The sequence below is a fragment of the Lynx canadensis genome, chromosome E2 (assembly GCF_007474595.2).
Source record: "Lynx canadensis isolate LIC74 chromosome E2, mLynCan4.pri.v2, whole genome shotgun sequence".
NCBI classification, from domain to species: domain Eukaryota; kingdom Metazoa; phylum Chordata; class Mammalia; order Carnivora; family Felidae; genus Lynx; species Lynx canadensis.
The window spans coordinates 42,062,528-42,087,679 of record NC_044317.1 but is presented as its reverse complement, the minus strand read 5'-3'; the positions used below and the strand labels follow the sequence as shown (position 1 = coordinate 42,087,679).

The 25,152-nt window shown below is 43.4% G+C and overlaps 1 protein-coding gene across 1 annotated transcript; it reads right to left on the bottom strand.

Moving 5' to 3' along the window:
* Positions 1 to 1,466: 1,466 nt before the first annotated feature.
* On the bottom strand, positions 1,467 to 12,301 carry CEBPG (CCAAT enhancer binding protein gamma). Its single transcript, XM_030297321.1, has 3 exons — positions 12,172 to 12,301; positions 11,482 to 11,900; positions 1,467 to 5,030 (listed from the first exon to the last, which is right to left on the bottom strand). The coding sequence occupies exons 1-3, from the start codon at positions 12,299 to 12,301 to the stop codon at positions 4,494 to 4,496; spliced, it is 1,086 nt and encodes a 361-aa protein (XP_030153181.1). The 3' UTR covers positions 1,467 to 4,493.
* Between the last annotated feature and the right edge of the window lie 12,851 nt (positions 12,302 to 25,152).

Here is a 25,152-nt window from a genome sequence, read left to right as displayed (position 1 = left end):
AAACAAGCACAAATATCTTTTTTTTTTTTAAGTTTGTTTATTTTGAGAGAGTACGCACGAGCGGGGGAGGGGCAGAGAGGGAGAGAGAATCCCAAGGAGGCTGCAAATACATGATCTTACACACTGAAAAGTGCCATGAAGGGAAGTAACAGGACTGACCTTGTCTAGAAAGCCAGGGTGGGGCTGAGATAGGAAGGGTTCAAAGTGAAAAGCAAGGCGAAGAGGAGGCATCCAGACCTGAGCTGTTCCAAGGAGTAAAGAGAGCTTGGAAAAGCCCTGCAGCCACAGCAAAGAAACGAGGGCTAGAAAATGGAGGGATGTTAAGTCAACAAGACCAAATGGAGCCACATCGCAAGGAGACCGGGCCTCACTGGGTGCAGTGGGGAATGACAGAAGGTTCTGGAGAGCATGCAATGGTCCAAGGAGACAAAGTTCAGACAGGAGCGGATGATGGCTCTGCAGAAGGCGGGGGAGGGGAGGGGAGCAGACAGGTTAGAGAGGCACATTTAGGGGGTAGGACTGAGAGGCGGGGATGTGGGAAGGCACCTGGCTCTAACAGCTGCTTCAGAGGGTGTGGCCAGACCCAGTTATCTGAGCTACAAACCAGCACAACCCCCTTTGCCTCGAAGCCCAGTTCTGCAACCCCAGCCCCCCGGGGCACCCCTGCCTAACTTGCAGGCCTAGAGCTCTTCGAGGAGTGGGTGTGGCAGTGAAAGAACATTCAGGATTGGTGGTCTGAAGACAAGTAAAAGCCATATGGACTCTACACACTGACCGAGCAGGTCCAAAAGTGCTTTTATTAAAAAACAGCTGGCACCTTCATAAATCACCTCTATATAAAACTCCTCAAGACAGGACGTCCTACCCACCGAAATAATTACTGCACTACAATTTTCATTAAGAGGCAGTGAGTGGAAACCTATTTCCCAAGACCTGAGAATAGCTGAAGGATCACAGACGTATCTAAATGACATCTTCCCTTGAGACACTCAAGTCAGCATGGATTCAGTATTTATTCACTTTTGTAGACACTGGCACCATGTAAATGAAGATGGTGTACGTACCACAAATTGCACTGTTAGGGGAAAGACATCCCCGTCTACCTCAGAGCCTGAAGAACGAACCTCCTACCACTGTGTGAATGGGAACCACACACCGAGACACCAGGTGTCTGCGCAGGAAACGCCAGCTCGGCCTCCCCTAGTCTAGCACACTCGCGGGGATTAGACCACGCGGCAAAGCATGTGACTAGAGAGGCGCTCCATCTTCACAGGAGATGATGTTCCTGGCCATTCAGGGAAATCTAGGCTTGAACAGAAGCACCCCTGCTTGTCCCCCACGCTCCCCTGCCTTCACCCCTGCCCTGGGCTGGAAACGGGAGAGACCGCTCCGCCTGCTCTGCAGAGCCAACACCTGGACTACTTCCCTGGTATCGAACATAAAGAAACCCACAGTGAAATGCAGTCATTATTCCAAAGTGTGTTTTTATTTCATATTCATTGAAAGAAATAAAATTATATTTAAAAAAATAGAGTAATCTCACAAACTGAGGAAAGCCAGGAACAAAAGAACAAGTTAAGGGCTTTTTCCTGAGAGGCAGATCTAACAGCTATAGAATGAACTTTCTCCTCCCTAGCTTTTGTCAAACAAAAAATTGCTTCCTATTTCTAAGGCATCAAAAAGCACTCTGAGTGCTAACTGGGTGGTTCAGGTACAAAGTTTCAAGCCTCTAATGAGGATTAAGAAACATCAAAAGCTGATTTCTTTTAATACCAATTATTAAATTGCACATACTACCTTTTTTTAAACGTAAATTTCAGAATTTCACACTCATGACCCAAATTTCAAAAATCTGGTCATATGCTGTTAACGTCTTACTACTTCTTAGTAAGAATCCTAAGTATCTAAGCTCACATCCCAATAACTGAAAGGGGCCAGACAGCAGAAGAGCTCCGATCTCCCCACCTGCAGCCAACACCGGCCAGAGAGCGCCTATCTCTGGAGACTCAGACGCAGCTAGAAATTTACACGAAAGCCTAATTCCTAAACCACTGGACCCGCCTGCAAAGGCAGATCAAATCCTAACGGTTCATATGTAACCTACAGAACAAAAGTTACAAAAGTCATTTTACAATTCCCAAAGCTCTAAACGTACCCATTCCCCATACTTGGTTTCCCTCAATTTTACACTAATGAATCTATCAAACTAAAAACTTTCAATCCCAAACACTTCAGTAAGACAGTCAAGACAACGGTTAACATTTTTGTTCTACGAATAAATGTTTGTGCTAAAGTTCTTGTTTGCATAGGTAACAGGAAAGCTTGAGTCAATTTTTCCAAGTTTCAATCTTGTGTTCTGATTTGAAATATCAAGTGTACACCCCTGATGATTTCCCTACAACTTCTTTTTCCAAGTTAACTCAATCCATATAATTGGTAACCATAAATTCCATAGGGACATCAACTTCTGAAACACAGTTTTTAGTAAACAAGAGATTTAATGTAACACCTTTCTAGGTGCTTAAAGATTCAAGTGGCCTAACTGTACCTCTAATAAGGTTAATTATAGAACATGGGTCAGCTATTAAAGATTCAGTAGGATTCTGGGGCTATCTCCTAGTTAGGCAAAAAAAAAAAAATCCATCAACCTGTAAGTACACTGATACTCCAGCCAAAGTACATTGGGGTTGGACCCTAATAGAAACCCCGATCCTGTCTCCTGGCTGTCCAGGGAGTGAAGCCTCCGGGGACGGTGGCTCTCCTGGAACAGCACTGGGTCCTAGTCACATGCGGAAGAGGCTCCATGGACTCAGTGATGGCTCTGTTGAATCGCAGGTGCTATCTTCGCCTGCCCAAAAGAGCACAGAACAACCTAAGGGTGCGACCTGAGTTACATCCTGGTTAAACTGTTCCAAGTCCAAGCGCAAAACAACAATGTGGCCAAAAGGTGACCATGTTCAAATGAGATACCTGGTAACACAAATGTTTTAACCAGAGGTGACTCAGAGGTGACTCAGACTCTTGTCACCAGCCTAGACTGACACTGACACACACACACCGACACACACACACCAACAAATCTGAGCTAGAATTGTGCTAAAAAAAAAAAAAAAAAAGGAAGAAAAAAGAAGAGAAATCAACACAGACAATCAAAACTACCAACACTGATACAAACCAAACTCTAGAGATTCCCCAACTTTAGTAATCGCCATTTTTTAGTCTCGACAAAAATGTCAATATCCTGAGTTTTATCAGTATTTTCTTTCTAAAATAATTTATGGGACACAAAGCATACAAATAAACAAACAGAAGCAGTGGTACAAAAAGTCTAGAATAGCCCACTAACTAGAAAAAGAAATGTCACAAGAACAATATAAAAAGATGTATTTATGTGAAATAAATTAAAGGTTAAACCTTACATTTTCAAGTTTTCTTAGACTATACTATTTGGGGAGATGGCCTAGAGTTGATGATGTATTTTTCTGATAATCACCTGGTTAGGACCAAATGCCAAATGATCCTTACCAAGACATTTCTGCCTTTAAAAATCATGGCCCCATTGCAGATATTTGGACATAGAAGAAACTACCTAAATCTCAATCGGTAAACAAGTCATTCTGTCTACTAACCTGGCTGTCAAAATGGTAACTTAAAAATGCTTACTTGACTAGCATCTACAGAAACAAAAATTTTGGTGCACAAGTTTCTCTAAACCAGAGCTGTCTTTTGGTTTATTGTTGTTGTTAGAAAACAAAATAACACCAATCCAATAACCCAAAGGTGTCCCAAAAGCATAATTCTAATATGCTTTACTCTTATTTTTAAAAAACCTATTCACCTCCTAATTATTTGTATTTTTAAGCCAACTGGCTGTATACTGCCTTTAAAACACAATGGGGCTTATTCAACATGGCATTGCTACTCAGAAATTTGTACTTGTTGGGGAAACAATACTAATTGTGCTAAAACAAGGGTTATGCTATACATAGAATCACTCCAAATCACAAAGTGATTGATTTCTATAGCCCTAAGGAATTTTAGTACATAATTTAGAAAAAAAAAAAAAAATCACAAATAGATCAACCAAATGGCATTCAACTTTCTTAGTCCAATTAACCATCTCCAATAAAACCAAGAACCTCCTGCAGGATCTGCCGGTTCCCTGTTCCTTTTATCAACCTAGAAAAGAAGCATTTCTTGGGAAGTGAGGATTTATTAAGAACATCGAGGTCCAGGATTTTTTTTTTTTTACCATATACCTTAAAACTTTGTTTTATCCCCACAAAAAAATCCGTATCATTTAAAACTAGATATTCAAATTACATGGCTAACATTTTTAGCTAATCAACTCTTCAGTGCTGATCCTAGAAAACAACCTTCAATGGATCTTTGAATAATGGAACAAGACAACGTTCGGCCATTGATACGAGTGGTGTAGGTAGTCACACCTTTAACGTTCAAGCCACAAACCGTGAACTTGGAAGGGGTGAGGTCTACTGTCCTGCATTATCAGGAGTTGTTGTATTTTCAGTGCCACCGGGTTGCACGTTATCTGCAAGGTTGTGTGCGTGCTCAAGAAACAAGTCTTTCAGTACGCTTAATTCCTTAGTCAGCAATTTAATTTTTGCTTCCAACCGTTCATTCTCTTCTTTGAGCTGATTCACCCTCTGCAGTGTATCCTGTGCCTTCTGCTTGCTTTTCAACCGGCTCTTTTTCACAGCCATGTTGTTCCTCTCTCTGCGCTGCCGATACTCATCACTGTTTCGATCCATGGGCGAGCTCTTTTTGCTTTGCTTGCTCGGAGGCGCGGCTTTGCCCCCTCCCCCAGGGCCGGCAGGCACCAGCTGAGGAACCTGCTGTAAGCCGCTGGCATGAGCCTGAGTATGAATAACACTTATTCCAGGAGTGCTGTTCTGCTGTGCTATCTTGCTCATTTGGGCACGCTCTCTTGCTGACACGGAACAGGTAGAAATGAGGGCAAGGTGATCAACGGTTTCCACACTAAGCTGCCAAGAAATCTTCACATGTACCTAGTTAAAAAATAAATTGCATTAAAATGTTTGAAATGACAAGATCAAATGAGATTAAACTTGCAAGTACCTAACAGCAGGCCAACATTAATTGATTATGCTGAGAAAAGTCTACAGCAACTGCCAACTGTTCCAATGTTTCAGAAGTCTAAATCATTTAATTTAGAAAGGTGAGTTAGTACAGAAGCACCATAAGGCCAAATCCAGCCCACCTGAACCCCTGAGGGTACTACCCATCTGTGACTGTTATCAAAAATGGAAGGAAAAACAAAAGAATACCGCTAATTAGGTAGCACATATGAACTAATAGCACTTGGCAATCTGCCAGAGAGAAATGAGATGTTTGGGTTAAACATGGAAAACCTGAGTTCAATTATGATAGAAGAGACACCTGCAAAGAAGGGGAGAAAAGTTTCGATTGTCCGTTCACGTCAAACGAGCGTACTGCAGCGCAGCGCCCGGTCCCCACTACTCATCAGGGTCGCCGCACACTCCTGATGCCGACATACAGGGACGGAGTCATCGAGGACTTGCCTCTCCTCCCAGAGTACATCTTTATGGGATATTCTGAAAAGCGGGGGCGGGCGGTGTTGGCTTGTTTGTTTGTTTGTTTGTTTATTTATTTATTTATTTATTTATTGCCTCAAAGAGAAGTAGTTTACATAGATTTCCTAAGTTTGTTTCTTGGATCCTAGACTTAGGAGCTCTGAGACACCCAGTCTGCTGTCCCACCCCACCATGCTTCTTCTAACAGTGCTTTTTTTCTTCTTGACGTAATAAACACATCTAAACATGGGCAACCTGAACCGCAACGAAAGACATAAAAGCCTTAAAGATGCATCCAAGGCAGAGCAAGCCTGGGGCTGAGGCCAGACAGAGGCCGAGCAGCGGCAGTGCCCACACCCACGGCCCACTGAAGAAGGGGCTCAGGGGAAACGCCGACTCCAAGTGCCACGGCAGTGCCGCCCGTAGAAATGAAGCCACAGTTTCGGAAACTGGTCGTGTGTGGATGACTGTGAGTCCAACTAGGCCCCTACAATTGCCTCAAGAGGTGTCAAAAGGATACCTATCCTATCCTGAGGCCACTTCAAGACAAACTGACTAAGCTGCTGAGCCACGTCCAGCAAGAAATCAAATTACTCTTGGAAATTCAGAAAGCGATGTTATGAACCATAAAACTATCCTGTCTTCTTTTCACAAAACTGCCAAAACTACATCAGTGGAAAAAACCTGGGGCCAGAATTCTGAAATGCCTCAAATGAGTACATCTCATAGTTCTTAAGCTCAGTTAGTAAACACCAGAAGCTTCACCCAAACTTTTAGCTGGGCATTTCCGTATAAAACACTGTTTACTGGCCTGCTTTTTAAAAATCTTTCCTTTTAGAAAGTCGCCATATCCTTACTTTCAATGGTCTCCCAAGCCATGCAGGCGGCCCTGAGCTAGTGAGCCATCTGTTCTCACTCCAATATAAGGCAAAAAAGAAAGCTTCCTTCCAAACCATGGACGATATCTACTCCAAGTCTATCTTCAGTAGTGGACATTTCACAATCTCCTTTGATAATTTACTATGTTGCCTATTTTTCTTCCAGTTAAACAGTGGCAGTTCAGTATTAATTTGAGCCACCTTACCACTAAAAGTGTTAGTGGCCATCAACATTATTGCTTATTTGGTGTAAAGTGGGCATAATATTTTAGTCAATTTTTAAAAACATGTTTAACACTTCTCCTGGGATTGTTTCAACTATCATAATCATGGTCATCTTCTTTAACTTTTTAACTTTTCATATGCCAATTATGTTTTTAATCTTTAAAACTAATCTATAGACAACACAAAGATAAGAATGATCCAAAGAAGTACAGACCAGGAGGAACCAGGTCAATACTGTCTTGGCTCTGGCTCCCCTCTTTTGCTCGGAACCTATATCCTTTCCTTCTTGGGGCCTTGATATCCCCATCTGCAAATGAGGGATGTAGAATGGTAAGATGCCTTCTGACTCTGAAAATATACCACGAACTTCAGTACTAAAAAGTCTTTTCTTCCTGCCTTATGCTCGGCTTTTTATGCCCAAATCACTAAAAGATTTTAACACAGGTTCCAAATTCAGTGACGTTCATGTCCATTTTGGTACCCAGAGATACAGGAATAGAGAAGAGCTCTTTTTACCTCAGTCTGACTCACAGTAGAGGGGCTGAACATAGTAGGCTGAACATACTAGGGGGGACTTTGAAAATGTGCCCTTTGGCTTGAAAAACAAAGAGTAATTATCAAATTGGTAAAAACGTAAGCAAGGGAAACTTAGAAATATTAAGAACTTTAAAAATGTTGTTGTTTTAAAGTTCCTCAACCAAAGCCAAGGAAGTTTAAGTGAAAAAAATATCCATTAAGGAAAATGAATCAAGTAAAGGGGGTCAGAGCCAAGTGGTCCAAAAAAGCTGACTCTAGAGTATCAACTGTTTTTACACAAACAAAATAGCTGCCTCCAAAAGTTGCCCAGTTTACACTGTCACTTACGCTCTTGTTCCTTCCACAAACACTTATTGAGCACCTACAATGGGCAAAAAAATACTAGTTTATTTCAAACCTGGATATTCAATCCCAAATGAAAGTCTGGCTCCTGCGTAGACAAATACTATTCCAAAGTTCATTCTACAGGAAGCAGGGCGGCGCCTTATTTCCTTACATGTGAATCATTCGAGCAGGGAGGAGCAGAAAAACTGAGCAGTAATTCCCAAAGTGCGGACCAGCAGCAGCAGCATTTGGGAACTTGTGAGAAATGCAAATTCTCAGGCTGCCCAGACAGAAGGATTGGGAGCTCCAGGAATAGGCCCAGGCAATCCTGTTTCAACGGGACCCTGAAGTGATGAAGTGTGAGAGCCACTGCTGCAGATTCACAATGAGGAGGTGCATTTTTTTTTTTTAATTCAAATTTTTTAATTCAAGGAGTGTTCATTCAAATCAGCAACACACTGAAAACGCAGAGCAGCCAGAATGAGTAAAACAAATTTCTCTCAAGTTTCATTTGGGAAAATAAACTTATCAAGAATTTTCCTAATCCTCCTGTCATCTTTTTTCACATACGTACACCCAGATATTCCTCCCCATGCCCGCCCCAAATAAACTTTTAACTCCAATCTCCTCAGTGAATGTCCACACTCCAAAACACTCATAGATGTTTCTCCCTGACACCAAATCTTTACAATCACTGGTATGTGACAAGGCTACCCACCCAGCTCCCAAAAACTTACAACCCACCACCTTCTCCATCCGGATGCCACAGAATTAATTACCTCAGGCTGACATCATCTCTCAAGGGGCACTGGTCTCCTCTGGTTTAGCTGTTCCCTCCAACCACTGCCTCCAGAGCAATCGAACACTCCAACCTGCTCCAGTGTGTAGGATCAGATTGAAGGTATCAACTCTCTCTCCAGCCCTTGCTCCCTTACACTTCACACCTCAACAACACTGAACCACTATCAACCCCCTAAATGGTCCTGCATTCTCTTTTCTTCGTACTGCTGTCCAGGTGGTTCCCCCAGTTTCTCTGTCAATGCCAGCTCTCCCTGGAGACTAAGCTAGAGGCAGCGATCTGTCTTCATGTCCACACGCTCAGCATCTAGTAGTGCAGGGTGAGCCATATAGTGATGGGGCCCAAGAAATATCTGTCGAGGGGCTCCTGGCTGGCTCAGTCGATTGAGCGTCCCACTCTTGATTTCAGTTCAGGTCTTAACCCCAGAGTCATGGGATCGAGCCCTGTATCAGGCTCCACGCTCAGTGTAGAGCCTGCTTAAGATTCATTCATTCATTCATTCATTCATATTCTGTCTCTCTCTCTCCTTCCCTCCCCCCCCCCTCCCCTCTCCCCCACTTTCACTCTCTCTCTATCTAAAATAAATATGATGAGGGGCACCTGGGTGGCTCAGTCGGGTTTTTTTGTCTGTTGTAAACCATACCAAGCGTCTGACTTCCGCTCAGGTCATGATCTCACAGTTCATGAGTTCGAGCCCTTCATCGGGCTCTGTGCTGACAGCTCAGAACCTGGAGCCTGCTTCGGATTCTCTCTCTCTCTCAAAAATAAATAAACATTAAAAAAAAGTTTTTTTTAAATAATAAAAAGGAATAAAATAAAATGAAAATAATTTTAAAAAGGGGAAACGTGTCAAATACTGGCTAAAAGAAAATATTTATTTTTATAAACATCATATACAGAAATGAGATAGGTTCTCTAGTACTGGAATCTCTTAAAACAACCACAATTAAATCAGGAGTGTTAAGATATTATGGTCTTCCTTAGGTTCTTGGTCTTTCTTAAAGGTGTACATGAAAATAAAAATATTAATTCCACTTGCTCCTTTGAGTACCCAGTCTATACAGTGAACATCATTCCTAGTCTGGTCTTTGCTTTATTTCAGTTGAGAACTTGCTTTTCTACTTAGCCCGGTTATGTGTTCCAATTAATAATCTCAAGTTCTTAGGCATCTGTTGCCAGGGTCTGACAACTCCATACTGCAAGAGATGTAAAGGTAAGCAAAGTCCATACGTGCCCAAAGGAGCAGGATTTCTATTTAGTTGCCACTGCTTGCTTCATGACCCAAAACAGGGGTCCACGAAGGAGGGTACATCCCTTTGGGGGTACATAAGCAGTCCACTAGAGTACGGAGCAAATGTATGTTCACTTGTCTTTTTTTTAACGTTACCTTTTTAATCTACTTCTGTTATGGTTTACAACATACAAAAAAAAAAAAGTACACACATTGTTTATAAATATACCTCTATTAGGAAATCATGCTTAAAAAAAATTTTTTTTAACCAACAGGGCTGGAAAGCCAAAAAGGTAGGAAACCAATGTACCTACAAGAACCCATGGAAGCACTCCCTCCCAAGAATACCCAATAAATTTGGAATTGTGGCTACCTATATTTACATTACTGTGATCAGGTGAGGCAATCCTAGACCATAAGACCTAATTCAGCCCCATGAGGTCCTAGTTGTCTTTACCAGGGCCTCACCATGTGCTGTTCAAATCCCTACAGACGAACCCACCTCTCCAAGATCAGACAACTGCTGACAGTCAATGATGTGCTCTTGAGAATTTAAAGGATATTATGAAAAAAATGAAATTTTGTTTTCACCTGTTTTTTAGGCAGGTATTTACAAACGACTGATTAAGCCAAGTAGACCCACCAGAAGCAGGAAATCAAGAAACTGAGAAATTCTTCAGCTCACTAGCATCCTGTAATTATTTAGCCATGTTTACAGTAAGTGTTTCCAGAAACAGAGAATCAACTTTAAGAATAGCTCATGCCAAATACTAATCAAGTGGTAACAGTGACCAGATTTTAACTTTTCAATATCAAGAACTTTTAGAGGCACAATTTCTTAGGAAAGCAAACCCCTGTAGTATTTTCTTTCCAAAATTTATTTGGGAGTCGCATATCCTATCTGAATTTAGGACAATCTCTTCACATAAGGATTCCCTGAGTGCAGGCTCGGGAGAGAAAACTACCAATTTTTGTGTAACCCACTAACCTTAAAACCTTTCTGAAACTGACACATTTTAAGGTGCCAGATTACAGCACAAACCTCAGACAAAAGGAAAACGAAACAAACCTTCTCAAAAATGAAAACATACAAGCCTCCTTGGAAGAACAGATTATCCTTCCCCCCAAATATGCATTTCCATTCCGTTCATCTAGACACCTCTGCTAGCGATTTTCTTTACTGTGTTCCCTCCAACATGCTAATGAAGCGCTTCATTCCTTGCCCTTCTCTTTTCTATTCAACTCGTGGTTGCTGCCCGTTCATCTAACCTATATTCAGCCGTGAACTGCAGGATATTCAAATTACAGCTCCCTAAGTAAGCGCAGGATCATTTCTGTAAAGTCGTGTATTTAATAAAAATCAGCCGCCTTCCCTGCCCACTTTATCACCCTCCTAACTTCTGAACAGAAGTCTCGCCTACCCCTCGCCAAGCAGTTCTGGAGGGGCGGGCAATTTCCGAAGTGGCGCTACGGTAAGGCACGGTCCTCCTCTTGCTATTCTGGGAACACCCTTTATCCCCGGGGGCCAATACGAGCCTAGCTTGTCACCAATGCCCGTTTCCCCAAAAGAGGCCGGGTTCCGGAGGGGGCACACCTCGTCCCCCGCCCCGTCCTGTCCCGGGCCGGCAGCGAGGGGCGCCCGGGAGGAGCGCGGGGGTCGGCGGGCGGCGCCGCGGCCCTGGGCCACGGCCAGGGATGAGCTCAGCGGCCCCGCCGGGTGTTGCCGGCAGGTTGCATCAGACGCCGCGCGGGGCCGCCGCCCGCCCCGCGGGCCGCGCGGGGCCTTCCCGGCTAGCCGGCCTCCTCAGGCCGGGCCGAGGTTCCTCGGGCCCGGCCGGCGCCCACGCGAGCGGCCGGCTCCACCGCGGCCTCCTCTTCTTCCCTCATCCCGCCCGCCCGCGGCCTCCTTACCTGCGCCTCCAGCCCGCCCGCCCCCAGGCGGCCTCCACTCCGAGCGGCCCCGCGCGGCGCGGCCCGACGGACCCAGGCCTCGCAGCCCGCGAGCCAGCGAGGAGGAGCGACGGTTACGAAACCGGCAGCCTCCGCCCGTTCCGCCGCCGCCGCCGCCACCGGCTTCCCCTCCTCACGCCGACCGCGCGCGCTGCCGCCGCCGCCACGACCAATAGGCGCGCCGGCCTGCGGGCGCCGCGCCCTCCCCTCACGACGGGCAGCGCCGCCAGCCAATCGCGGGCGTCCTGGCTGCGGGAGGCGGGCACGTGGCGGAGGCGTTGGCCGCGCCGCGGCGAGGCCGGAGGGTGTGGCGGGGGTAGGCCAGCAGCTCCTGGCACCGCCCGCATCCTTCGCTGTTCGCGCGGAGCGGCGGCCCCGGGCTGTGGGAAGCCAGAGGCGAGAGAAGATCTGTGAGAGCTGGAGGCGCTGGGGAGCTGTAGCCTTGCGAAGGCAGCACCTGTCTTTGGGAAGCACGACTTCCTGAGGTGTTTTTGAATCACCGACGTTCGCCTGGGTTTCGCCGAGTCCTCTGGGAGGCCCTCTGGGCGCCCCTCGCCTGAACGGTCCCCAGAGAGGCCCCCGAGACGCCCTCCCGGGACGCCCGGCGCCCGACGGAGCTTGGAGGACAGGGCAGGACTTCGCAGCACTGACGGCAGCTGCAAGCTTGCCGGGAAACGAGTGAAGTGGCGTTTTCCCAGCGTAGGGGTAGTGCTGATATCACATTGGTGAGCGCGGCAGACCGAGGTTCGTTGTCACCAGGGAACGATCGGATTTCCGCCATCGATTCCCGGTGTGCCGTGTGCCAGGTGAACAGGATGAGAGACGGGATCTCAAAAAACGCGGGGCGGTCCAGTTTAACGTAACCAAGACACTTCACAGGAGGATCTGAAAGCGTTTTAAAACCGGGAAGCAGCGCGCTGGGCGGAGGGCAGAGCCAGCGCGATAGGTTTGATTGCTTCCTCTTTAGCAATTCTTATCGTCCAAAAAATAAGAGTCTTTGAAAGAGGAAACATTTCTTCATCGCCCAGGCCATGGCACCGGCTCTCCGCACAAGATTGTTTCGAGGAATCAGTTAAAGAGATGATAAAACCTTTGAAAAAAACATAAAGATAAAACATAAAAAGTGCTGCAACTAAAAGTGAACAGCGATAACCATAGAACCATCGTCGGTAGGCAAGACACAGTATCACCAAAACCACTATTTCTTTTACTTTGACCCTCAGTGTTCTGATTTGAAATTTCTTTGATTGAGATGTTAGCACTATGAACACTGGATTGTTTCATTGCTCACAAAAATCATAATTTTTACCCTCACCATTTGTCAATCACAAGTTATACAGGGAGAATTTTTTTTATAGATATACTCATTTTCCTGTGGCTTGCTAACCACTCTGCCAAGCTGCTCTAGCATTCTCTGGGCAAGCCTTCTTCCACACTCAGCAGAGCAGGTCTAGTCAATGCCAAGGAGACTCTAATATTTATTTCCTCTTCAGGTGGTGGCTGGAAAGTCTCCTTAGTTTACAAGTATTTATTTGGTGCCAACTACGTGCTAAGCTGTGGGCTAAGTGATGGGGATTCAGCAACGAACAAGCAAAACATAGCCCTTGCCTACATGAAGTTCACACTCACAGCCAAGGAGACAGACATTCAGTATTTACACCATTTTTCTGTTGCTATTTTCATAAATAAGATGCTGTGAGATCAAAAGAAAGGAACCAAATGTGGTCTGTGGGGCAAGGAAGGCCTGAAAGACGAGTTGGATTTGGCTGTGGGGTGTGGATGAAGAGGACGGACCAATCAGAGGGAGTGTCTTCTCTAAAGGTTTTATGATGGGAGAAGTGTGAGGCCAGAGTGGCTGACACACAGTGTCCCAGTGGAGACTGGTGAGATTGATAAAGCCTGTGGCCCAGGAAAGGTTCTGATTTCTACCCTAGGAGAGATGGAAGGCCTTGGAAAGATTTGCTCTCACCGTGAGGAAACGAACAGAGCCTGGTGGAGGCTGTCTCTGGCTTGAGATCCACCGTGGGGCTTTCTTCCAAGTCACAGAGCCCTAAGCTCTCATAACAAAAGATCTCCTGCACAGAGCTCTGCCTCACTGATACCCAAGTCGTAGTCTACAAATCCAAAGAATTTGTAAGCAAGTAGTACATTAAAATCTCCTCTAAAGGACCTTAGAAGTAGGATGTCTTGTTAGTTGATTACGCTATTTACCTGAGAGCGACTGTGATTAACTATCTTAGTTACCTGACGGGTTCGCCCTGTGCTTCCCCTCTTAATGGTTGTGTGACCTTGGGTAAATTACGTAACCTCTCCATCACCTGTAAATGGGCATAACAACAGTATCTACCCAATAAGATTGCTGTGGGGGGTTAAAAAGTTAATATGTGTTTGGCCCCTAGAACAGTGCCTGTCTGGTACACGGTAGCTATTATTACCATGATGAATTATCAAGTTACAGTGTAGAATTATAGTACACTAAAATACAGTTCAAAACAAGGTCAAGCTGTGCTTAATACAGCTTTGATGATTCAGTCACTGACATACACATAGTATCAAAGGTGCTGATGTTGACCCTATAGTGTATCCCAAAAGGTGTTTTTTAGAATGTTTTTTCCTTAGTTACCACATCTTAGTTCATTAGTTTCCATAAAGTAGAGTGAGGACAATTTTAATAATTTCAAATCTCTTATTGTTTAGAAAGCCAGATCAATAAAAGTTTGCTATGTAAACTTTAGCATTTATCGAAAATGTGTCTTAAGTAGTTATGATAATACTTAAGTACTTATCATAGATTTATATTTGGAAACTTTCTGAAAAATAATATACAAAATTAACCGTCTTTGAAAGGAGATCTGGGTCATGTCTGTATTTTGAATATTGAAACAATGTCACCGGGTTGCATCTCAGTACATATTTATCATGGTATATTAGCAATAATATGACAGTGATTGTCAATCATTCCACATTGGTAAGGGTTCTTTTGATTGAAAGTAACTGAAAACCATCCCTGACTAGCCTGAGCATAAAGAAGGACTTGGTTAAAAATTTGAGGGCATACTTCATGAAATACCCATGCCATATCAGAATCAAGAACTCAAATAATCAAATGTCTTCATTTCTGTCTCTTTCTCTCTGCGTGTGTGTGTGTGTGTGTGTGCCTGTTGGTTTTATTATTCTTCCTGCTTGCACACCAGCTTTCTTCACCTGATCACTGACAGCCTCAATGTCCACAGTTTTGGTCACTAAAATAAAGCCAACTCTCTTTTTAAGTTCCTGTTACAAAAGTCTTAAGTAAGGACTCTGGAATTGGCCCAGCTGGGTCTAGTGCTTATCCCTGGAATAATCAAATGGCCAGGAACAGGTCACGATGTACTAACATGATGGCTCTGGAGGGAGTGGAAGAGGCACTTCCTTTGGGAAAAAGGAGTGCTGAGCAGACAAATCCATCAATATCCACTTCAAATGGCAGATCAAACTGTGGTCACTCTGATGGAGCCTTAGTCACTCAGGCTGACTGCTATGTTCTTTCCCATGTGCTATGCTCCCTATCCTTAGGACACCCTAACTTTCATAACCGGCCCAGTTCATAAAAGAGAAAAATCTGACATAATTTAAACTTGAACAGTTAGTAAGTACATAGTATGAATGTCCATTATAAAGCACTTTACCACATGTCAGATTTCATTATCGTGTGAGTTAAGATATGTCACTTGTGCATTTAAGAATGTCATCTGCCGGGGGCACCTGGGTTCATTCGGTTGAGTGGCCATCTCTTGGTTTCAGCTCAGGTCACAATCTCATGGTCGTGGGATCAAGCCCTGCATTGGGCTCTGCACTGAGTATGGAGCCTCCCTGGAATTCTCCTAATTTCTAAATGCCATCACATCTGCAGGGCTCCAACATTTGCATGGGGAAGGACACAAACATTGACTCCACAATAGTATGTCAAAGGTCACAGGAGCCAAATGAAAGAGGCCCTGGTGCCCAAAGAGACCCAATGCCAATTTGAGTGGCAAAATAAATGACGTGATATTGGATTATAATCCAAAGTATAAAATAAATATGTTGATATAAATAAGTGATTGAGCAAATAAATGTCAAAGAAGAGACAAATCTCCCATGCAGAAGAATTCCATATAGTTTACAGAAATACTCTACCCATAGATGGTGGAGTGTAACTCCCGACACCTTAAGTGGGCTACACACAGCGACTTCCTTCTGGAAAGAAGAGCGTGAAAGGGAAAAATAAAGAGGAACTTTACAGCGGAGAAAACTGACAATCACTACTACAGCCAGGTGACCAAGGTCAACATCAATGGTCGTAAGCTCTGTTGGTATAATGAGGTGAAGATGGCACTTGACCTCTTCGATTTTCCTCCCCAGACCTCACGACCTCAGTCTAACCGTGAGAAAAACACCAGACAAATTCCAACAGAAGGGCATTCCACAGAATACCTGAGCAATACTCCTCAAAACTGCCAACATCACAAAAAACAAGGAAAGTCAGGTGGCTTGGTCGGTTAAGCATTGGCTCAGGTCCGTGAGTTCGAGCCCCGCGTTGGGCTCTGTGCTGACAGCTCAGAGCCTGGAGCCTGTTTCAGATTCTGTGTCTCCGTCTCTCTCTGCTCCTCCCCTGTTCATGCTCTGTCTCTCTCTGTCTCAAAAATAAATAAACGTTAAAAAAAATTTAAAAAAAAAAAAAAGGAAAGAGGACGTCTGGAGAATCCTAAGGAGACATGACAACTAAATGTAACGTGATATCCCAGATGGAATCCTGCAACCAAAAAGGGCTACTGGGTAAAAATTAAGGAAATCCCAATAAGTATGTACTTTATTTATTTGCTGACTTGCCAAAGTTGGTTCGTTATAACAAAAACTCATGTAAGATGTTAATCATAGGGGAAACTGGCTTCAGAGTAAATGGGAAATCTCAGTCCTATCTTCTCAATATTTTTAAATCTAAAATTATCCTAAAAAAAAGAATACTTAGATTTTTAAAAAAGCATTTGTGGTACACTGCAGCATTAATATTAACATAAAACAGGACACTTGAAAACATTAACATCAGATTAAGCCCAGACTTCAGCCAAATGGGTAAGAAGTTGAGCTCAGTGGAAGATCCTAGAGCCCCACTTCTTACCTTGACCACTAATGGTGGCTGTGCTTTTGCTTGGCAAACCCAAGACGCACAGAGAAATGGAACCAGAGGGTCAACAGAATTATAGGAGCTCCTCCAGGAGAGGAGGAAAGTGGGAAAGAGGGAAGACAAGGTGGAGGGAGACCACCTAGGGTCTGCGAGATCATGCTGAAGCCTTGGGAGCCATCTTTGGGCTAGCGAGGAAGCCCCATCCCCACGCTAAGGTCCAGATGCCAGGTGGATCACTGGAAGCCGCAAGGCTGAGCTGAGAAGCCACCAGACAGAGGGATGCGGTTGCCCTCATTGACTCGTTCCTCCCTCTTTCTCATCTGTCTCTAGTGATAAAGAGTCCCCACTCTGTGCCAGTGCTGGCCATCCTACAGAGCAAGGTGCTGGGGCTGGGGAGGCAGGGGACTGGTGCTCAACAGACAAGAATAAGGTCGAGGAAGCACAAGCCGGGCTAGGTGGGCTTGTAGGCCATATTCCTTGGCTTAGAATCAGGAATCTGTGTCCGCTGCTAGGTCTTTGTCATTGTTTCTTCCATTTTCATTTTACTTTTCTTTTAGATTCCTGTAGTAATAATCAGTTCCTGTGTGATCCTAAACCGGGATTCAGATTTGCCTGGGCTTGGTGGGTGGAGCCCGTAGCATCCATCCATGCACACAAATCTCAAGGTTTTGGCTGGAAGAGGGAGGCGGGATTTGTCATTTCCTTCTTCTTTGCAAAGGTTTCTGGGGGGAAATCTGAGATTTGGAGAGGCGAGCACTATTTCACAGTCCTTATGAAGAGAGGAACATTTCCCCCCACCTCTATGAATGACCCCATTTCTTCAGCCCAGTGGAGCTACTTTGATGCCTCTAGAATTTGTGCTCTTGTAAAGGTCAGGACTCAGGCCCCTTGGCCTGTGGGATCAACTCTGCAAAGAAGAGGCTGAAGCAGAGGCTGGGCTCAAGAACCTGCCTTCAAGAGACTTTGATGATAGGAGATGTTGATGGTGAGGTTCCGGGAGCTGGCTAAGAAATCTTGGTGATGGAGGTTGGAGATTTTTTCTATTACTGTTAAAAAGACCCGAATGAACCTATACATGGGAGGGCCTAGACAAACTTGAGAGCCAGAATAGTACATTTCCTTTCAAAAAATTGTGGATTTCTCTTGGCTAAACTATAGGTGAAACCAGATTATGAGGTCAGAGTGTGTCTCGGGCAGAGAACAAAGGGGAAGGGAAGTGGAAAATGATGGAGGAGAGCTAGAAATGCCCCCTAATCTTGGTTCCCACCCAGTGGGCCCTTCCTTCCCAGTCCTATGTGTCCAAATCCTCCCCACCCCTCAAGCCCCAAGGCCACGTCTCAACTGTGCTGGCCGTTCAAGTTCTTGCTGGCCCTCCGTTTTCTTCTCGGTGGCATGTGATGTAATAGTAACATGCACACTCTTGTGCCTTCAGCTATTGTCTTGTCTGTTATACTCTGTTCTTATAGAAAGGGAAGGTTCTGTTTTATGTACATAACACTCTGCCAGGTACTTAGGAGGCTTTAGAAAACACAGCCGGGGGAATGAGTGTCTCTGTCTTGAATGGAGAACCTGAAACCTGGGAGTTCACCATGACTCCTGCTATTGTCCACCTGTTGCATGGCATGAATCCACTTATTACTAATAATATATTAATATCACCTGTGAATAGCTTCTCTAGGATTCTGGATGGTCTCATTTTCTGGAAGAATTTTCCAGAAGAGAGCTAGTAGATGATTTACAGTTCCTAATGCTGCAGATGACCTCAAAGCTACATCAATGTTCATCACCTGCCTCCCCTACCACCCATCCTAGAGTTTCCTCACCCTTGCCTAGCACCTCTTCTGGTCTAAGTAGCTTACCTGTTGAACTGACCCACACCTTCCACCTTGAGAAATGTGTACTCTTCAATGACATGTCCTTTTAAGCCTTGGCTACGATATTTGTCCATTTGCCATCAAGATTAGGGAGGGGATCATTTATGCAATTGAAATACAGGACGAATAAACCAGAAACTAATGAGATGGATTATCTACAAGGGCGGATGGGAATTGGAAAAGGGGTAGAATAGATGAGGGGGAGAGTAAGTGTACCTTTCTGTATAGCTCTGATTCTGAGAACCATGGTAAAGTTTCACATGCCCTAGAAATAAAAAGATAGTTAACACCAAACAGGGTGAGGGAAGAACCCAAAGTAAAATACAAATGGTAACCAATGAACCTAACTGTGCTACCAATGAACAACATAACCATGCTGTGGCAAAGAAAAGAACTAACCTGAATAACTTTAGAAAGTAGTATTTTTTTGGATAAGGCTAAATACAAAAAGAACTGTATGCAAATAATATGCACTAGTTGCTAAATTTTTCAAAGGGGCATGGTAGCGGTTGTGAAACTATTTTATGTACATGCTTGGACTGAGCAAACACGTAAATACATTTGAATAACAAGAGCACATTTCTCACCGTTGGAGAAAGAAATTACTAATAAGGGGAAAGGAAAGCTAGAATGAATCCGGTTGGTGTGGGGCTGGAATCTGAGGTTATCAGAATGAATTCATGATTTGTAGTATATATACAGATTGAAGGATCTAGAAATAAATACAGATGTGTATAGGTGTATGTGAGAATATAGTTATGTATATTCTCTAGCCTTGTCCACTGAAAGGATCTAAAAACAAAAACACCCTGGTAGCAATGATCCCACCTAGAGACCAAATCATGGTGTCTAAATATCTTCCTTCAAGGAGAGGAACTAGGGTTCATTGGTAAAGTGGTTGATTCTAGAACTGGGCAGGGAAAACACAAGAAGAATCTGGAACATCTTGTAGTGCCAGGAAGTAAAGAAATGCTCAAAAAATGATGGAGACATATATCACAAGAATTATAGGAGTTGATTTGAAGGAGTTTCCCAATGGCCAAATCTGGGGCATGTGACTAACAAAATAAATAATAGTAATGAATTATAAGTTGCAGAGTAAACGAAATAGCTATGGTCCACACTGACATAAATAAATAACTGAATAGCCAAATAAATCACAGGAAAGAAACAGCTCTTCCTTACAGCAAATTCCAATTCGTAAATGTAGAAAGAATTATTGAAATAGCAAATCACCTTTAGACAAACACCACCGTAATAACCATTGTGGGAGTGAATTATCAATGAACGTTAAAATCAATGGGTGAAAATATGAGAAACAAGATGTTTGCCAATTCTCAAAGTACCTCCCCACAAGATACTTATTAATCACAATGGGGAAAATAATAACCTTACATTGGAGAAACCTGGAGGATACTATCTTAACCAAGTGCCCAAAGTTATGACCTTGTCAGTGTTAATTTTCTAATTTTGATCCTTGTTCCATGGTCAGATCAACTTTTGCTGGGGGTTCGGGAACAGAGCAGCCATTGTACTGAAGAGACAGGCACCCCTCCCTCACCCCCTGTGCCACCCACTGCGTTGTTAGGCAGGTATCACTGGTTATCGCTGCCAGAGAGGAGCCAATTAGCCAGCAGGAAGTAAGATTTTCTGAAAGCGCAAAAGACAGCAAGAAAAATTTCCCTGATTAGCACCCAGCTCCTGCCCCAAAGCTCTCTTAGAGGCCAGCAAGTTGCTTCCCTATGGAACAGGCACCCGCCACATGGAGGTTGCTTAACGTTGACTCCCAGTTCAAAAAAAAAAAAAAGACAAAGGAAACCATTGACAAAATTTATCAAAATAGCTAAAACTTCCAGATATAAAAAAATACTATAAATAAAATTAGTAACCACTGAGAAGCTGAAGCAGTATGGGCAGCATATAACAAGGTATAAATTTCCTAATCATGCCAGAAACTTGAAGATCAATCATCAGAAGATGAACACCCTGATATTAACAAAGGTAGGCGACATGAACAAGCATTTCACAAGAAATACTAATGGCCTGAGACACGAAAAAATAGCTTATTATTAAGCAAATGCAAATTAAATCAATGAGATATCATACTCTATCTGTGATTATAAATAATCAAAAAGAATATTAATAAATCACATTAGTGAGAAGATAAGTTGGCACTTCAAATATGGTCAGTGGGAAAGTAATTTTTAAAAATCTTTCTGGAAGGCCGTTTGGCAATTTGCGATAAAAATCCTAGAGGTGCACATACCCTTTGACCTGGCCATTTATTCTAAGAATATCATTACACATGCATGCAAAGGTACAAGGAAGTACATTACATCATTGTTTACAACAGCAGATAAAGAACTGATCTAAATGTCCATTTGAATTAGCCCCAACCAGTGGTGACCAAATTCTCAAAAATCAACAAGAAGAAATGAAGGTGATGCTTGGAAAGAGATATGCCTAATGTGGGTAATTGCCTTAAAGGAACAGGATTGTGACTGGATTTTTTTTTAAGTCATCTTTCTTTCTTTTGTCTTTTTATCCCTTGAGGAACCGAATTCCTATTTGTATGGATTGCACTATAATTTGACCATTAGTGCACGGAACTCTATCCTTCCCCACCTGATCTCAGGTGTTGATTAAAAATGTTCTCCTCTGGGCTGTCTGTTGTTTGAACAAAATCAAGATTAATTACGTGTGTTCCTTCTTTCAAAAAGAGATACACACTTAGCTTTGGAAGATATCTACAAATGTATTGTATATCATATGTGATATTATGTCCCAATTATTGAATGATTTTCTATACATGTATTTATTTATATATTATATATTTATATTATAGTTATATATATAGTTGCAGATTCTCAGGTAAGAATTTTATACTTCTAAGAAGTTAGATTGACCTTATAAAGATAAATCTTTGTAGATTCACTCTTTTTTTTTTCTTTTTTTTTTTTTCAACGTTTATTTTTTATTTTTGGGACAGAGAGAGACAGAGCATGAACGGGGGAGGGGCAGAGAGAGAGGGAGACACAGAATCAGAAACAGGCTCCAGGCTCTGAGCCATCAGCCCAGAGCCCGACGCGGGGCTCGAACTCCCGGACCGCGAGATCGTGACCTAGCTGAAGTTGGACGCTTAACCGACTGCGCCACCCAGGCGCCCCAATAGATTCACTCTTCTATGTAAATTTAACTGATTGATACCTAATCTTTTTTTTTTAATTTTTTAACGTTTATTTATTTTTGAGACAGAGAGAGACAGAGCATGAGCCATCAGCCCAGAGCCCGATGCGGGGCTCTAACCCACTGACCGTGAGATCATGACCTGAGCCGAAGTCGGACGCTCAACCGACTGAGCCACCCAGGCGCCCCTGATACCTAGTCTTATATAAGTGTTCTTGTTTTTAACAAGGATTTATAGAGTGAAATATATATTAAAATATATGCATTATAATGATAATATTCTTATTAGAAAGAGTATGAATAATTTTATAACAATAACAAAATATTATATTCAATAAAGCCTTTTGTATATCTAGAAGGCATATGTATGCTTATATTATCTGAAGTACTATATTTGAATGTTGCAGGATCAGAAACTTATTTTAAAAAACAGAATTATAAATACTGCAGAAAATCATAAAAAGTCATCAATGGGTGGAAGAAAACCAAATATCCATCAGGGGATAAATGGATAAACAAAATGTGTTACATCTATACGATAGAATACTGTGCAGCCTTGAAATCCAGGAGCAACTGGGTGGCTCAGTCATTTAAGCGTCCAGCTCTTGATTTTGGCTCAGGTCGTGATAGAGCCCTGAGTCGGGCTCTGTGCTCGGTGTGGAGCCTGCTTAAGATTCCCTCTCTCCCTCTCCCTTTGCCCCTCCCCCACTTGCTCTTGAGAGAAAGGAAGAAGGAAAGAAAGAAAGAAAGAAAGAAAGAAAGAAAGAAAGGGAAAATCCTATAAATATGCTACATGGCTGAAACTTGGAGTTATGATGCTAAGTGAAATAGGTCAGTCACAAAATGACAAATACTGGACAATCCCACTGCATGAGGTATCTAAAGGAGTCAAATTCATAGATACAGGACTGTAATGCGGTGGTTACAAGGGGCTGGCAGAAGAGGAAAAAGAGTAATTGTTGTGTAACGAAGTTCTGGAGATCTATTTTGCAACAATGTAAATATACTTTCACCCTACTCAACTGTACCTTTAAAAATGGTTAAGATGACTGGGCCACCTGGGTGGCTCAGTCCGTTAAGCGTCCAACTCTGGATTCTGGCTGAGGTCATGATCTCACGGTTTGTGGGTTCGAGCCCTGCCTCAGGCTCCATATTGTCAGCAGGGAGCCTACTTGGGATTCTCTCCCTCCCTCTCTCTCTGCCCCTCCCCCACTCGTGCTTACTCTCCCTCAAAATAAATAAATAAAAACTTTTAAAAAATGGTTAAGATGGTACACTTTTATGGTATGTGTTTTTCACCACAATAAAAATACAGAACCATCTTTAGTTTAAAAAAAAAGGTCACAGATGATGTTGACCTTCCAAGCTATCACAGGAGTTATTTATTCATTTACTTTGATATCTGTAGTCCACCTGCTACGTGCTAAACACTTTGCTAGTTGTTGGTATTAGATGGTGGTTAAGAAATAAATGATCCCTGCTCTCTAGAGTTTTCAGTCTTGCTGCAGGCAGAGAGAAATAAACAGTGTGATACGGTAAGGATAAGTACAAGGGACAAGTACGAGGTGCCAGGGAGACACAAAAAAGGAGGCGTCACTTGGTCTTGGAGTGGTGATCAGGAAAGTCTTCCCATCTTCTTGCTGAAGTGCAGGAGGTCAGTGTGGGTTAGCTGGGCACAGGTGCAGAATGAAAGACCAGATGAGGCACAGGGAGCATGTCAGTGTCACAGGGACAGTGAGAAACAAGGTGTGATCAGAGTCCAGGGCTGGAGAAAGCTGAAGAGATGAACGAGACTGATGGTGGAGGCCTTGCCAAGGAGTTTGGATCTTATCTTTTATTATTATTCTTTTTAATGTTTATTCATCTTTAAGAGAGGGAGAGAGAGTGAGTGGGTAAAGGGCAGAGAGAGAGGGAGGCACAGAATCCGAAGCAGGCTCCAGGCTCTGAGCTGTCAGCACAGAGCCTGACGTGGGGCTTGAACCCACGAACCTTGAGATCACGACCTGAGCTGAAGTCCGACGCTTAACGACTGAGCCACCCAGGCACCCGGGATCTTATCTTGAGATTAATAAGAAGTCATGAAAGCATTTCAAGGAAGGGGACAATGTGTCCAGATTTGCATCTTAAAAGGATTATTCTGGCTGCTGCAGTGAGAAGCAGATCGAAGGAGAGCAAGATCAGAGGCAAGAATATTAGGAAAGATTAAACTGGTGACAGGTGACTTTGGCAGCAGACTGAGAAATGAGTGGGAGGAGAAGAAACGATGAGTTTGGACAACTTTTTTCTACAAGTGTGACTTTGAGCAAGAGGTGGTGGCAGGATTGCTGCAGGGAAGTCTGGAGTGAGAGGGTGTGTGTGTGAGAGAGCAAGAGGGACAGGCATGTTTAAACACAGGACGGTGGGGCGCCTGGGTGGCGCAGTCGGTTAAGCGTCCGACTTCAGCCAGGTCACGATCTCGCGGTCCGTGAGTTCGAGCCCCGCGTCGGGCTCTGGGCTGATGGCTCAGAGCCTGGAGCCTGTTTCCGATTCTGTGTCTCCCTCTCTCTCTGCCCCTCCCCCGTTCATGCTCTGTCTCTCTCTGTCCCAAAAATAAATAAACGTTGAAAAAAAAAATAAAAAAAATAAACACGGGACGGACAGGAGCTGTTCCCTGAGGGGAAGGGAGGGCGCGGGACCACATCGCTATGAAGGCCAGCACCAAAGATATTTCTCTTAAATCTAATCTACGTGTTCTGCCTGGCCTCAGTGTATCTAGACTCAGGAGACCTTAGACAGTACCCTCTGGATTCATTACAGGCTTAGGAAAAAGTACTGAAGAGACATTGTCCTACTAAAAAAAATCAAACTATATCATTAAGTCATAACTATTGAAACAGTGTGATATTGGCCCAAGACTAGACGGATAGACCAGTGGAACAGAATAGAAAACCCCAAAGCAGCAGTTACATGTGGGAATTTAGAAGATGAAAAATGTGGCCCTTTAAGCTCCTGAGGGGAGAAAAGGATCAGCCAATAGATGTGGAAGTGACGACTGGTATTTGTTAGGTGCCTATCACGCATTATTCAGGAAAGAAGTTCTGGACGAATCAAGGATCCAAGTATTGGAAAAAACTTTCCAGGTCAATAGAGTAAAATATTTTCCTACGTACACAGATCGGGGAAGTTTCTCCTAAATAATTCATGAGACCTAGAATTCCAAAAAGAAAATATCAATAAATTTGACCACGTACAAACTAAAAAAAAACAAACACAAAACAATGTATAACCAAGAAGAGAAACTGGGAGAAAATATTTGTAACGTATATAACACACACAGGATGACTGTTAATATATGAGCTTCTATAAATCAAATCTACTACTTGGCATGTGTCGCTTTTATTATTAATGAGGTGTCCGTATATGTGTGGATTTATTTCCAGACTCTCT